Source organism: Drosophila simulans, chromosome 2L (assembly GCF_016746395.2).
Source record: "Drosophila simulans strain w501 chromosome 2L, Prin_Dsim_3.1, whole genome shotgun sequence".
Classification (NCBI taxonomy): Eukaryota; Metazoa; Arthropoda; class Insecta; order Diptera; family Drosophilidae; genus Drosophila; species Drosophila simulans.
The window spans coordinates 18795804-18809361 of record NC_052520.2 but is presented as its reverse complement, the minus strand read 5'-3'; the positions used below and the strand labels follow the sequence as shown (position 1 = coordinate 18809361).

General features: G+C 48.8%; 5 protein-coding genes across 6 annotated transcripts; 1 reads left to right on the top strand and 4 right to left on the bottom strand.

The window, feature by feature from the left end:
- Window positions 1-58: 58 nt before the first annotated feature.
- On the bottom strand, window positions 59-4829 carry LOC6732764 (ataxin-2 homolog). Its single transcript, XM_016180369.3, has 3 exons — window positions 3317-4829; window positions 2809-3258; window positions 59-2628 (listed from the first exon to the last, which is right to left on the bottom strand). Exons 1-3 carry the CDS (start codon window positions 4031-4033, stop codon window positions 1360-1362), a joined length of 2436 nt encoding a protein of 811 aa, XP_016025484.1. The 5' UTR covers window positions 4034-4829; the 3' UTR covers window positions 59-1359.
- A 366-nt stretch (window positions 4830-5195) lies between these two features.
- On the bottom strand, window positions 5196-6974 carry LOC6732763 (probable 26S proteasome non-ATPase regulatory subunit 3). The gene is made up of 2 exons (XM_002079840.4): window positions 6657-6974; window positions 5196-6595 (listed from the first exon to the last, which is right to left on the bottom strand). Exons 1-2 carry the CDS (start codon window positions 6818-6820, stop codon window positions 5275-5277), a joined length of 1485 nt encoding a protein of 494 aa, XP_002079876.1. The 5' UTR covers window positions 6821-6974; the 3' UTR covers window positions 5196-5274.
- A 131-nt stretch (window positions 6975-7105) lies between these two features.
- LOC6732762 (FAD-dependent oxidoreductase domain-containing protein 1) lies at window positions 7106-8927 on the top strand. The gene is made up of 2 exons (XM_002079839.4): window positions 7106-7678; window positions 7741-8927. Exons 1-2 carry the CDS (start codon window positions 7277-7279, stop codon window positions 8884-8886), a joined length of 1548 nt encoding a protein of 515 aa, XP_002079875.1. The 5' UTR covers window positions 7106-7276; the 3' UTR covers window positions 8887-8927.
- LOC6732761 (calcium load-activated calcium channel) lies at window positions 8889-9693 on the bottom strand. The gene is made up of 3 exons (XM_002079838.4): window positions 9541-9693; window positions 9412-9489; window positions 8889-9354 (listed from the first exon to the last, which is right to left on the bottom strand). Exons 1-3 carry the CDS (start codon window positions 9599-9601, stop codon window positions 8942-8944), a joined length of 552 nt encoding a protein of 183 aa, XP_002079874.1. The 5' UTR covers window positions 9602-9693; the 3' UTR covers window positions 8889-8941.
- A 303-nt stretch (window positions 9694-9996) lies between these two features.
- LOC6732760 (apoptotic chromatin condensation inducer in the nucleus) lies at window positions 9997-13411 on the bottom strand. 2 transcript variants are annotated; one of them, XM_016180368.2, is made up of 6 exons: window positions 13295-13411; window positions 11683-13211; window positions 11368-11578; window positions 11074-11308; window positions 10900-11012; window positions 9997-10812 (listed from the first exon to the last, which is right to left on the bottom strand). In XM_016180368.2, the coding sequence occupies exons 2-6, from the start codon at window positions 13158-13160 to the stop codon at window positions 10630-10632; spliced, it is 2220 nt and encodes a 739-aa protein (XP_016025483.1). In that variant the 5' UTR covers window positions 13161-13211; window positions 13295-13411; the 3' UTR covers window positions 9997-10629. The 2 variants fall into 2 exon arrangements, with proteins under 2 accessions (XP_016025483.1, XP_002079873.1); XM_002079837.4 differs by having other exon boundaries at window positions 11683-13396.
- Window positions 13412-13558: the final 147 nt, after the last annotated feature.

Genomic DNA, 13558 nt, shown 5'->3' with positions numbered 1-13558 from the left:
TCTCTTAAATGGCCACCTGTTGAAGAGGTGCTGTCGAAGAGGAGTAAAACAGTTCGACTTGTAGCTTTGTGTTTGTTACTCGAATTTTAGAAACAATTTGTTTTTATTATTTCAATGAAATATAATAATTGTTTGTCATGCCTACGCATTAGCAGCAAACTCAGAAGAGTGTGTATTTCATGTAAATCATTTGCTTCTATTTTCATTATCTTGCAGTTCGTCTGCTGACTTTACAAAATTTTAACAACGTCTATACATAAGAAACTAAGGGCAGGCAATTGTATTTTGTGGTCAACCGTGGGCGGTTTTGGCGTGACCTTAACGGTTATTTCTCTAACTTGGCCAGTTCATATACAGTTGCCCATCGGGGTTCAAGTTGTGAGTACATAAAATAATCATTAGACAGAGTGCTTAGCAGTAACGTACGCCCTATCCACATAAGAGTGTATCATATACGATTGTTTGCATTAAAATAATATATATATATATATATAATGTAATATATATATGTGTGTGTATATAAGTATGTTGGTATTTATATAAAGTACAAAAAAACATTGCTAAAAATACATGTTTAAACAAAGGAGCAGCAAATAAATAGATGGCGGAGTAACTAGAGTACAGGGTGTTTAGTAGATCAGAGGGCTCGGTTGGAAACAGAAGTCGGTTAACTATGCACACTGTGCTGCTACGCTCGTTTGTTTATACACATAATCAATTTTAATATATTTGCTAGTTATTCCGTATGCTACGTGTGTTCTGTTCTCCTGGGCAACTCCAATCTCCTCCCCTCGTTTCGATTCGTTCCGTTTCGTTACGTTACTTTACGGTACGGTATGGTAACGACCGCCGTCGTGGTCTCGTAATGGCTTACGTAATGGTTCTTTAGCTTAATTCGATCGTGGCATTTGTAACATATCTGCCCGTTGAGTGAGTTTACGGAACGCGGAGCGCAGAACGCGGATTAGGATTATTACTTATTGCTGTTGTACATTCAACTTAACGTTAGAAATATTAAGAGTGGCATATGACTAAAATTCGTTATCGACTATGTGTGTGGGAGGGGCGTGGCAGGGCAGGGCAGGGCATGACAGGGCGCACCTAAATCATTCTTATTTACGAATAAGGGTTGTCAAGACTTAGCCGCAACCGCAGCCGCCTGCCCATCCTCGAATTGAATTAACGCGAATTGAGAGGCTTACGGAACTAAGAGACGTGGCAAAGGCGAGAAATTTGATTTCCGCACTACACAATCATAATAAATGGTAATTCGTATAAGTAGGTAAGGATTATGCATAATCATTAATATAGCAGTAATAATATTTCCATATATGTACGTTAATATACGGTCCCTCCGTATTATTTCCCCGTACTGGTCACCGTCCCCGCAGTCGCCGTCGAGTTGATCTGCACACCGCCCACGTCCTTGTGGTGATCGCCCGTGGCGCTTGAGTCCATGCTCGTCTCGGAGTAGTCCAGTTTGTAGCTAGCGCTTCGCGTCACATCCTCCATCGACGCCTCCTGGCATTCCCGTCCACTGTGCGTCTGCGATCCACAGTTGTAGCAGGAGATCACTTTTGGCGCGGTTCCGCCACCACCCGCTCCCGTGATGGGGCAGACAGTGAGGGCGCTGTACGGCGTCGTGCTGGGGACTTGCTGCTGCGGCGTAGGCACCGTCTGCACGCTCACCGCGTTCGTACTGACCACGGCCGCTGTGTTCTGGAGCTGGGCAGGCGTTACCGCGGTAGGAGTGCCTCCCGCTGTCATTGGCAGGAAGGCCAGGCTGGTGTGGAAGGTCGGGTAGATAAGCTCACCGTTGTGTGGCGGACCCATCGGATAACGGAAGCCACCACGCACCGTCTGCGGAGGCGGCGCACTATGCGCTTGGAATATCGTCTGCTGTGGCGGCGGGGGTCCTCGCTGGTGATATGGATAGCTTGTGTTGTAGGTTGTGGGCGGCGGTTGTTGCGGCTGCAGGAGCACCGTTGTCGTGGGTGTGCTCACCGGAGACTGGCTGATGAGAAGGGTCTGGGGCTGTTGCTGCTGCAGGCTGGCGCTGCTGATGGTCTGTGCATCGCTAACGATGCTCGGCGTGCCCGTTGTGTAAACCTGCTGATAGGTCTTATCCATCCCATTGCGTCCGTTTAGCCGCTGCTGCAGATTCATTTGCTGCTGCTGCTGCTTGTAGCTAAAGTGGTGTGGCTTCGCCTGATAGTTTCCCAGACCGGTGGGCAGTACTGTTGTGATCATGCCCATTCCCGCATCCACCGAATTGTGTAGTGGCAGTGAGAGCTGCGTGGGTGTTGGCGTCTCAGATGGCGACAGGTCACCACAGGATCCATTCGAGCTGCCCGATTCACTACCCGTGGTAGCTGCACTTTTGGTGGAGTTCATGGAGTTCATCATCGATCCACTGCCATCGTCGTTTATATTCATACTCTGCATCATAACGTTCATGTTATAGTTGGGGTTCTGAAAGTGTTGCTGCTGCTGCTGTTGTTGCTGGTGCTGTGGTATGAATGTATTCGCCTTGACTCGATGATTATGTCCTAGACGCGGAAAACCGTTGCGAATGAGTCTGTGCAGACTGGTTCCGCTGGAATTACTGCTTCCGCCTTCGTTGATACTCTGTAAAGATAAGTCATTTGTCGTATAAGTATTGTCGTATTTTGTGATATGATTTGGAAACTACTAAATATTGCCGACTTAAACAATGGATGCAAATGCTGATATTAGTTCATTTGCTTTTGATTTCAATCTTGAGTTTGCTTCAAATAAATAAACAAATGATAGTTGTTCAATAATTACATCGTGCTGCTGCTCGCCGCCAATGGTGGTTGGCGGCGGGGTAGTCTCCGCCGAGGGACGCCGCGTGTTCTTCTGATCCGCTAGTCGCTGGGACATGCCCCTCATCTGCTGCTGCTGCTGCTGGTGGGGTTGCTGCTGCGCCTGCAGTGGAACGTTAATTAGGGAGCGGTCCCGCTGAGGACTCGTGGTGCGGCTACTCGACGGCGAGGATTGCTGACTCAGCATCGGTGAGCTGGCAGGTGGCACTTGATGGTCCAGACTCTGCGGCTGCTGTTGCTGCAGAGCGGGCTGTTGGTGGGGCGGTTGTGGCACGTAGTGGCGCATCGTCCATCCCGTGTTCTGGTGGCTGATGATGGCACTAGTGTCCGCTGGAATGGTGATGTTAGGCTGCATCAGGTGCGGCATGCCATCGACACTGATCTGGTGCGTTCCATCAGAGCTGGGCAGAAGCTGTGGATGAACAGATTAAGTTAATCAACTTTACGTGGGTTTCTATTTGAAGACTTACCTTTTGAAAGTGCTGGGGAAAGATCATGGGGATATTGCCCTGCGGCGTCTGCAATACCTGCACCATTTGAGGATGTTGCGGGTGCGGGGGCGCCTGCTGCGGTCCTGGAATTTGGTGGATCACGTGTGGCTGTTGCTGAATGACCAGGTCATGGGGGGACGGCGGGTGAGGATGTTGGAGCACTGGCGTCTGCGTCTGTCTTTGCATTTGAGGCGCGAATCGCTCTACCACCAACTTGTTCTCCTTAATCTTGGCCAGAATGCCAAAAATCTTCTTTTGCTCCTCCATGGAGAACACCGGGTGGATGGCTGCCATCGTGTAGACCAGCAGCAGCTCCAACAGCGTGTCCTGATCATTAATACAACTGAAATCGCACTCTCCCCAGCATTCCAGCGTTCGATAGATCTCACTGACGCAGTTCCGATTGCAGGCACGGATCAGCGCCAGATACAGGGCCATCTTGCGCCGGATCTTCCGGTCGGTGGGATCGCCCTTCTGGCAGTTGACCATGTCGGCCGCCAGCTCATGCGGGTTATTCGCCCGCAGCTCCATGCCGCGCAGCGTCTCCGAGTCGCAACGGCCCTGCTCCTCGAGGAGCGTGCCCAAAAATCGCAGCTCGAATGGCAGGCAGGCGGTGAGCAAGGCGTACATCGTTTCGATCCGATTGTAGCTCTCAAGTTTCTCAAACCACTGCAGAACGTCCTGTTTGCAAATCATCTCCACGCTTGTCCCAGTCCTTTTCACCTACCGATCCCGAATCCCTGCAAGCGGCTGCACTGCATCAATGGCCACCTACTAGTGTGCCCGTTCGCCAGTTGGCCCGTCTCCGAATGTGTGTGAGTGTGTGTGTGTGTTTGCGTCGGTGTGAGTGCTCTAGTTACGTGTGGTGGGTGCAAAAGGCGTCCAGAATCTCGTTAGCTGGCAGCAGCTGCTGCTGCATCACAGCCGGAATTGTCGAAGGCTGGATGGGATCCGCTACTGGACACCGGCCCAGCTTCCCGGGGCACTGTTAATTGGCTTTTCGCTGGCTTCTTCGCCACTAATCCGCTCACAAAGGCCGAGCTGATCGGCTGCTGCTGCTTTTCCTGCTGCTCTGCTGCCCACAACTACAACTAGTCGCGTATATTTTGCGCGTTAGCAGGGTAGGGGGTGCGCGGGCGGCGGGTGGCGGGGGGCTGCACCACATTGGCCAGGCACTCGCTGCTTTGCAAAACGCTCGCTGTTCGGCCGCTGTTATTCGGAGGAGACTACTCGCCGCTGCCACAAAAAACCCAGCAATTTTCGCGAAATTCCCCGATAAACGCGCGTTTGCACTTTCCGGCAGCAATATACAGTGCGTAGGATCGCGGATTTGGGCATTTAATGTGCACGGCCTTTAATTAGTTTGCATTGTGTGCACCTTTTTGTCTAAAAATTTTTTCCACTTCGGTTCCGTGTGACCGTGGCTGCTGTTTGTGTTGTTTGCGCCAGTGTGACCGTTAATACTGCCGACCAAAACCTTTGCCAGAAAAAGTGTGCTTTTTGTGGAAAGCCGTGTATAAATATATTTACATCTATAGAATACATATAATAAATAATAATCAATTACATCTTTCAAGCTGAGAAAAGTCCTACAAATGTACTTAAGAGATCATTAATAAGATAGCGTGGGCAAGAGTAAGATATCTGAAGAAGGAAATGAATCTATGTTGCCAGACTTCGTTTTAAATTAACGCGCCAAGGCTGCCAGAAGTGTGATATTTTTAAAATGTTTTTCTATACCTAACCGATTTGAAATTATTGATTGTGTACCACGTTAACACAACCTTTTGCTGGAATAAAAAGAAAGATCAGTTCTGAACTATTTTTGATATCAAATACCTAATTAAAAGTTCCGAAATTATTGTAACTTATTTAATTGCGGATTATATTTCTATAAAAATGAATGCAAGCACAAATTAATTTGTAGAATCAGCCGCTTAGAAACCATCCTCATCATCCTCGGCCATCTCCTTGGCCAGCTCAAGGTCCTGCTGCTCCCGCTCGCGTCTCTCCTCGGCACTCTCCAAATCCTTACCGTAGGACTTTGGGGGATAGCGCATGGCCTTAACGCTCTGGTTGTGCAGATTCAGGCAGAACGAGATGCGCTCGTGGAAGGCCAGCTGCGGTTCCCGGGTGCTGTAGATGTCCGTACTTTCCTTGCTGCGCATGAAGTTCTGGGCTGGGTCCAGCGTAGCCTCAATCACGCCGTCCCGTATAGCCTTCGATACAATAAACTCGGCATCCTCCGCGGAGTCCAGCATTAGCCGCTTGGCAATGTCTTGCGGCGAGATGCGTGAGTACGATAGTCCGATGGAGCGGATGGCCGTCTTGATCACATTGTGGCGCAGCCGGATAATCAGGGTGAATGTGTGGTCCAGTTGGAACTTGGGTCCGTATTGGGATACCACGTCGCCGAAGCGCTTCAAGTTGCCCAGACGCACGGCCTGCGTGAGCTGGAAGTAGGCACCAAGAGATTGGCGAAGACCGGCTTGCCGGAACACCACACGCTCAGGGATGTTGCCCAAAAGCAGCTCCACAACGATAATTAGCTTTTGAACCGTCTGACGGAAGCCGATGGCAGCGTGCTGCGGCGACTTACGCAGGGCCTGGACCAAATGCTTATGGGCATCACTGTACTCCAGCTTGGCGGCCTTGATGCGACCGAGATAGTACAGGAAACGCGCCCATTCATTGTTGCTGGCCGATTCCGGGTAGACGGATTTCTTTACCAGCTTGTCTGCTTGGTCGTACAAAGCATAGTGCAAGTAGTTGCGGAGCAAACAGTTGATCAGCACCGCCTGGCCTTCAAAATCATTACGCAGCGTAGCGGTGCGCAGTCGAGCGTGCAGGAAGGAGCGGATGCCTTCCAGTGAGTTCTTTAGCTCCGCCACTCTTGAAAAATAGAAGTAGGATTTAGCACCAATTAAATCAAGGGTGCGTCGGTTTTGGATGGAGATTTTGGACATTAGGGCGTCGGCGCTAATTCCGGCGCGCTTTAAATCACTGGCGTCGATGAGCTTGACCAGCAGGAGCAGGTAGAAGTAGGCATCGACCTCGGCGATTGGAGCCTTGGTGGCCACTTGTTTTTTGGGAACATCGGGCAGCTCGGTGGCGTCTTTCTCCACAGCGGGCATCAAAGCCACGGCCGCCTCACGATCTGCACCAGCGGGGTAAATACTCTGGGCAAGATTCCGGAAGACGACGCCGTTCAGCTTGCGACGAGTGTTGGGCAAATTGCGAAGGACGCGCAAGATGAAGCTGTTGGCGGAAATGAGCCATAATGAATAAGGGAGAAGATTAAAAAGCTTGCACTACTCACCGCGACTCCTTCGAAGCTACCCCCTTCTCAATCTGACGAATCTGCTCGCGGATCTCCTGCACGGCGGCCACATCTTGGTTCTTCTTCTCGTCAGCCAGCGTCTCCACCGTTGGATCCACCTCCATCTCCACGTCGTTAGCAGCGATGTCCGTTGCGTTGGTCATTTTGTAATGGAACTCTCAATTTACTGGGGTCACAAATATAGCCGACTTTTCTTTTGTTTTTCCCAATCCCAATCAAAAATGCCTAGTAATGTCGCTTCTTCTTCTTATTCGTTTTCGGCTACAGGCAGTGCTGGTAACTGTAGTTGGTTAACAGTGCTGTTAAGCCGTTACGTTTCAATTTATCGATATGTTTTACGGTACACTGAGCGAACTTTTAGTCTCATATGTTATTGGAATTTATTTCGAATGTTATGCTTCAATTTGGGTTAGGAATTTCTTAAATTACGCACTTACTAAAAGTGTATTTTTATTCAAAGTGCAATAAAACATTACCACAATTCCGTTAAGCCTTTTCGATATCGATACTCCGATAGCATCGCACGTTATCACTATTACAAAATAACACATAATAAAAATATACGGAATATGAATTAAGTTAAAATTAAAGAGACCAAAATGTTGCGGTACAGACAAGTGGTGCGTCTCCTTCAGCGCCGTAATTTCTCGGCCGGAGCAACGAGCAATGGAAGTGGATCTTTCGGGGGCGACAAATCCGACGAAGATCTTCACCCCATACGACGAACACTCCGTTTGCTCGGCAACGATATGCGCAAAGTTAAGGAGTTCTTTGTACCAAAGGAACCGGAGACCGAGAAAGCTCCCATTCCGACACAGAGCAAGTTTCACTTTTCAGGGGAGCAAGACAAGAGCAAGGAATCCACTCTGCCGGATGACTTTCAGACCCATTGCGATGTGCTCATCATTGGTGGCGGTGGAGTGGGCAGCTCCATCGCCTATTGGCTGAAGGAGAAGGCCCGCGACGGTCTTAATGTTGTGGTGGTCGAGAAGGATGACACGGTAGTAAAATGATGTGCACCAGTCTACCGCAAATATTTAACTAGTCTTCCACATATTTCTAGTATGCCCAGTCAGCCACTCGTGTTTCGGTGGGCGGTCTTTGTCAGCAATTCTCCCTGCCCGAAAACATCCAAATGTCACTATTTGCCGCCGACTTCCTGCGAAGCGCAAGGAAGCATTTTGGCGAGGAAGTGCCCCTCCAGTTCACGCCCCATGGCCATCTGATGCTCGCTGGCGAGGAGCACGCGGAAAGCCTGAAGCGCTCCTCTCAGCTTCAAAACGAACTGGGTGCCCGAAATGAACTTCTCACTGCAGATCGACTGGCTGCCAGATTCCCCTGGCTAAACACCACGGGCATCGCTTTGGGCTGTCTTGGTCTGGAAAAAGAGGGCTGGTTTAATCCGTTGGCCCTTCTGAGCAATTTCCGACGTTCAGCCAGTGGCTACGGCGCCCATTTTATCAGTGGCCAGGTGGTCGACTTCGAGTACAAATCCCAAATGGACATTTCTGTGGTCACAGATCTTGGTTCCAACGAGGGTGCCTATACGGGTTTGGAAAAAGCGGTTATCCAACTGCCCGATGGCACGCGACGCACCTGCAAGTTCGCCCTGTGTGTAATATGCGCCGGTGCTAGTTCCGAACAAGTCGCGCGGTTAGCAAGGATAGGCGTGGGTCCAGGAATACTTCAGGTTCCGCTGCCCATCAACGCACGCAAGAGGTACATGTACGCCATCAATTCGCAAGCCCAAAATGCACCCGGGATGACCATGCCCATGACAATAGATCCGTCGGGCATCTTTGTTCGCAGAGATGGCCTGGGCGGCCACTATATTTGCGTGCATGATTCGACGGAAGAGATTCATAGTGCGACGATTGATCCGCAATATTTCGCCCAGCACATCAGACCCCATTTGTCCAATAGAATTCCCGTTCTTGGAGAAGCCCAAGTGGTGGATAGCTGGGCGGGCTGCTATGATCATAACGTATACGACGAGAACGGCATTTTGGGAGCGCATCCGTACTACAACAATCTGTACCTAGCCACCGGTTTTAGCGGACACGGAGCACAACAATCTCTGGCCGTGGGCCGAGCCATATCGGAGCTGATCATGGATGGTCAGTTCAGAACCATCGACCTCTCTCGTCTAAGCTTCGACCGGCTGATTGTTGACCAGCCCATGTTCGAGTTGAATAATGTATTAAGCTAGAATTGTTGATGGTGCATTAAAACTAAATGCAGCTAATTTAATTAATGAATTTGAACTATTTGAACTGGCCTGGAGCAGGACCAAACAGACCTACACCCTGCTTGCTGGCGGCGCGCGATGGTGCAAAGCCCAGAAGCTTTTGGATGTTCTGACGAATGGACATGGTGCACAGGATGTAGAGGAATATAAAGGAGCAGTCCGTATAGTCGTCACCGGACAAATTTCGGTGACTTAACCCCTGGATCCAGGAGATGGGTGTGAAGGGCAGCTGGGCAACCACACGGCCGTCGAAGATGCTGTTGAACATACTCAACAGGGCGGTGAAGGCGAATCCCGTGGCGAACATGGTCTTCATCTTGACCAGCGAGAGATCGCGGTTGTTGTTTTTCAGTTTTTCCTCATCGCGCTCGATCTTCTTCTTTACAGCTTTGTCCAGGGAGTCCCCATGGATTTCCTTGCGGCGCTCCACTGCAACAGAATGCGGGTTAGCTCGTGACCATTTATAGCACCCTTTGACCGACTTACGCTTTTTGCTCTGCTTTTCCACCTCGGTCTTCAGCTTTTGATACTTCTCCGTCCGGTAAACCATCACCCAAGTGAGTCCTAAGCAAACAAATATGTAGGGTTAACTAAATTAACTGACCTTTTACTTACCTTCGCCCAGGAAGGCGGTGCAAACCGATATAAAAACAATTAATATTGTGTCGGACCACATTTTTTCACTAAATTAATGTTAATACAAATTAAAACTCATCGATAACACTAGTGACATAAATCATTCAGCGGCTCCGATAGCTTATTAACATGGACTATCGATTAAAACAAACTTTTTGTTGGGGGTATTCTGGTACTTTAACGCACAACTTCATTTTCCCCTTTTTAAGTTTAGCCAATAAATTAGACACGTGATTATTAATAAAAGCCGTGTTTTTAATAGAAATTGATAAGGAAAAGTAAATAAATGCCAAACAATTCATACTATATAAATCTGACCACTACATATAATAATATAGATTTTGATTTTTCTATAATTTTGAGTTAATTCCATTCTTTTTGAGTCCATATGAGTCGAGCGATAAGCTTATTTCTCAGACATTTAAAACACATTTGTGGGTTTTGGCATTGTCACAAGCTTGCCGACTGATGTTAAATTGTATTTCTAAGTTCATTAAAATTTTAAGAAATATTTGATTTTACAATATATTAATCAATTATTTTATGTTTGTTTATTGAATAGATATAAGCATGGTAACTTGCTGCAATAGTTTCTAGAGTCCGATGGTAAGTTTCCATGGCGTTGATGCTGATCTGATGCCGGCGCATTTCTGGTTGCTGTGGTTTCGATTTGGGGTGAGGTGACGTTAGGCGCTGTAAAATGCTACATTTGAGGAAAGAAATCAAATCAGGTTATATATATATATATGGAAATATATATGCTATATATATATGAAACAACAATGAGAAAAATAACGAAGAAAAGAGAGTTTGAAATCTCAAAATCAGAATGTGGGTGAGACGTTGGCCAAAATATTCAATTTGAAGTCGGTTCACTTCAAGTTGAATATTACAAACGTCGGCCTATTTGGGAACGCAAAACGCTCGAAAGGAAAGAATAGAAATTATTCGGGTGGTGATGAGACCCATGCTGAAGTTTTAGTTGCTGTTTCTTGAAGTTTTTTTTTATATGTTGATTTAGTTTTTGAGATATTATCAACATTTATTTGCTCAATCTCAAGCCTCCGCCTAGTAACGTCTTCGCTCCCGCTCGCGACTGCGAGATCGTCGCCGTTCGTTAGAACGATTGCGACGCGTCTCGCGCTGGCGGTCACGATCCTTCTCCCGCTCCTTCTGGCGCTCCTCCCGCTCCTTAATACGCAGCTTGTGCTCCTCAATGCGTTTCTGACGGAATGCCTCCTTTTCTGCGATCTAAAAGCCGAAGAAATTTCATTGTTCAGACGGGCTTGGTCTAGAAGTGATTCTCGTTGATTGGAACTGTTTATCTTAGCAACTTACCGCTTCCGGCGTAAGTGGCAGCCAGTATATGCATGGTGTTCCCTTTGTTTTTCGAAATAGATCATCTAGTAGTCTGATAGGCGGTTCATTCTCCTTCTTCTTAGTTTTGGACGCTATTTAAACAAGGTATTTTTGAATTTTTCATGACAGGAAAATGTATCCCACGGGTTTTACCTGGCGATCCACTGCGGCTTCTTGCATGTGCATTGCGATCAAGTCGCTCCCGCTCCCGATCGCGTCCTCGTCCCTCTCTGTCCCTGGAACGCTTTCGCTCCTGTCCGGCTCGTTCCGCTTCCCGAGACCTCGAGTCCAGTCGATCCTTGCTCTCCCGACGCCTGTCGTTGCTGTGTTTGTCGAGGTCGCTTGGTTCCTTTTTGCCAACATCCCATTCGCGTACAGGTCGCGCAGGCTGAAAGGAAAAGACATGTTAGCTCTTTGCATTTCTATGCTATGATAATAATCCATTACTTTTTTGTCAGACGGTTCCAACCGAGACCAAGCGTTGCCCGACTGCTGATTATCTCTGGTGTTTTCCTGCCCGTACCTCGGAGCCTCGTCCTTCGTTGAAAGTATTGCCCGATCCATATCAGTGCGACTGCCAAAATCTACATTCAAACATTTGGGATTTGAAACTGGCCAGCGAACTCCGTGCAGGGCATGTCGGGTTTCGATGGCCTCGCTTAAGGGTTGGAAAGCAAAATAATTGCAAGTGTAAGTTTTTTATAAACATATTTCAATGGCTTCCTGGAGATTAGGTTCTACTTGCGCAACTACAATACTTACTCTTCAGTGGAGTAGGCAACATAGCACTTAGACTTGATCCGATCTATCCAGAAACCATCTTCCTCGACGATCTTTCCCGTCCGCGCCAACAGGCCTTTCAGCTGCAGCACTGTGAAGGGGCGCACCAAATTGGTGATATAGAGCACATGGCTGGCGCGGTTTCGAGCAGGACTAGGGTCACGGACTATGTGTGGTGCTGCCGTGGATACTGTGGCTTTGCTCAGGCTGACCTGGGCTGGCACCGTGTCTGCTGCTGCTGGAGGAGCGGCTCCTGCTCCTTCATTGTCTGCCGACGCCTCTGCGGTGGTGTCGGTGTTGACAGTATTGCCCTTGTTATCGCGTTCTTTGCTTGCTTCGGATGCGGGCGCCGGCGAAGCAGATCGCTCTGAATCGCGATCGCTGGTAACCAGGCCTTCCTCCTCTGAGGAGGATTCCAGTTGCACATCGCTTAGGGGCACTGGCTGCACCACATCGGCTATAATGTTTTTCAGGGAATCCGTCGAAATGGCAAGCACGGGCGGGGTACGATCAGAATTCTTTTTGTTCGTCAGCCACTTTCGCTTCCGCACCGACCGTTGTTGCTGCAGTACTGGAGCACCGGTTGTGTTGGTTGCGCTGCTGTTTAGACATGGATCGTGCTTGTCGTTCGAAAGATCGGCTGGTTCATCCTGAATTTGTTTTGGGTTTTCCTCTATCTGCATGTGGTTTTCCTTCTGCTCCTCCTCTGCGGGTTGCTCTTCCTGTATCTGCTCCTTGTGCCTCTTCTTGGTTTCTCTGCGCTCCGCAGGAGGGGCGGCTTCTTCGTCCCTTTCATCGACCTCTTCTGTCTGAATGTCTAATACATCACTAGTCGTTTTTAGATGTTCCTCATCCTTGCTGGAAGGAGAAGGAACCTTTACCTCTTGTTCTTGCTCGCTCTGCTTGGTGTCGTCATCAGTGGAGGTGGGGACCTCCTGCTGCGGTTTTAAGTCCTCTTTCTCAACATCATCATCCTTGACTACAGCGGGATCAGAACAGGATTCATCGTTTTGAGCCTGCTGATCCTTCGTCTTGGCAAGGTCTTCGGACTCGCTCTCATTAGCCGCGGGTGGCGCTACAGTCTTTTTCTCCTCGACAGCGTCCTTTTCAACATCCTTTCCATTCTCCGGCTCCTCCTCGGGTATGGTGTCCACCTTCTTGTCGCCGCCCTTGGACTCCGTGCGCTTTTTAGGCGTCGTCCGGCTGCCCCGACTCCTGCGCACTGGCGATGCTACAGCTCCGGCACGTTCTTCACTGGAGGCACGCGCCTCATTGACTTCTTGAGAGGCGGGCGGCACTTCGGGGCATTCGGCCTCTTTATTATTTTGGACCGCGGCCGGAGTCTCGACCTCGGTCTTCTCGTTCTCCGACACCTTGCGGGAGCGGCGACTTCGCCGTGCCACTGCCACCGGCACCGGAGCGGGCGACGACGACTTTTTTCGCTCGCTGCGACGTCTCATGGCTGGCCGAAATCGCGAATCGCTGGAAACTCGCTGAGACACTGGAAAGATCTGAAATAAAACGTAGGTACAGCCGGCGGACCCACAGCTATTTCATGCACTGCTTTGCAAGTTCACTCCGTTATATTCTGCACCTTTTCTTGATAAGAAAAATAATTTTACTAGGCGAAAGAGCGTCAATCCGCCATCAATATACAGGGATGCTTTCTCTCGGTCTATCGCCCCGCTGACGGTTATCGATAGTATCGCATGCGGTGGGGGAAAGAAGTTACTAATTACATTAAACTTCATTAAATGTACTTTAACGTTTTTTATTTTGAGATTGTTAATTACTCTACTCATCAATTTATTTTTGTTCTCAGATTTAACTTAAGAACGAAATGATACAAAAGTTGCCG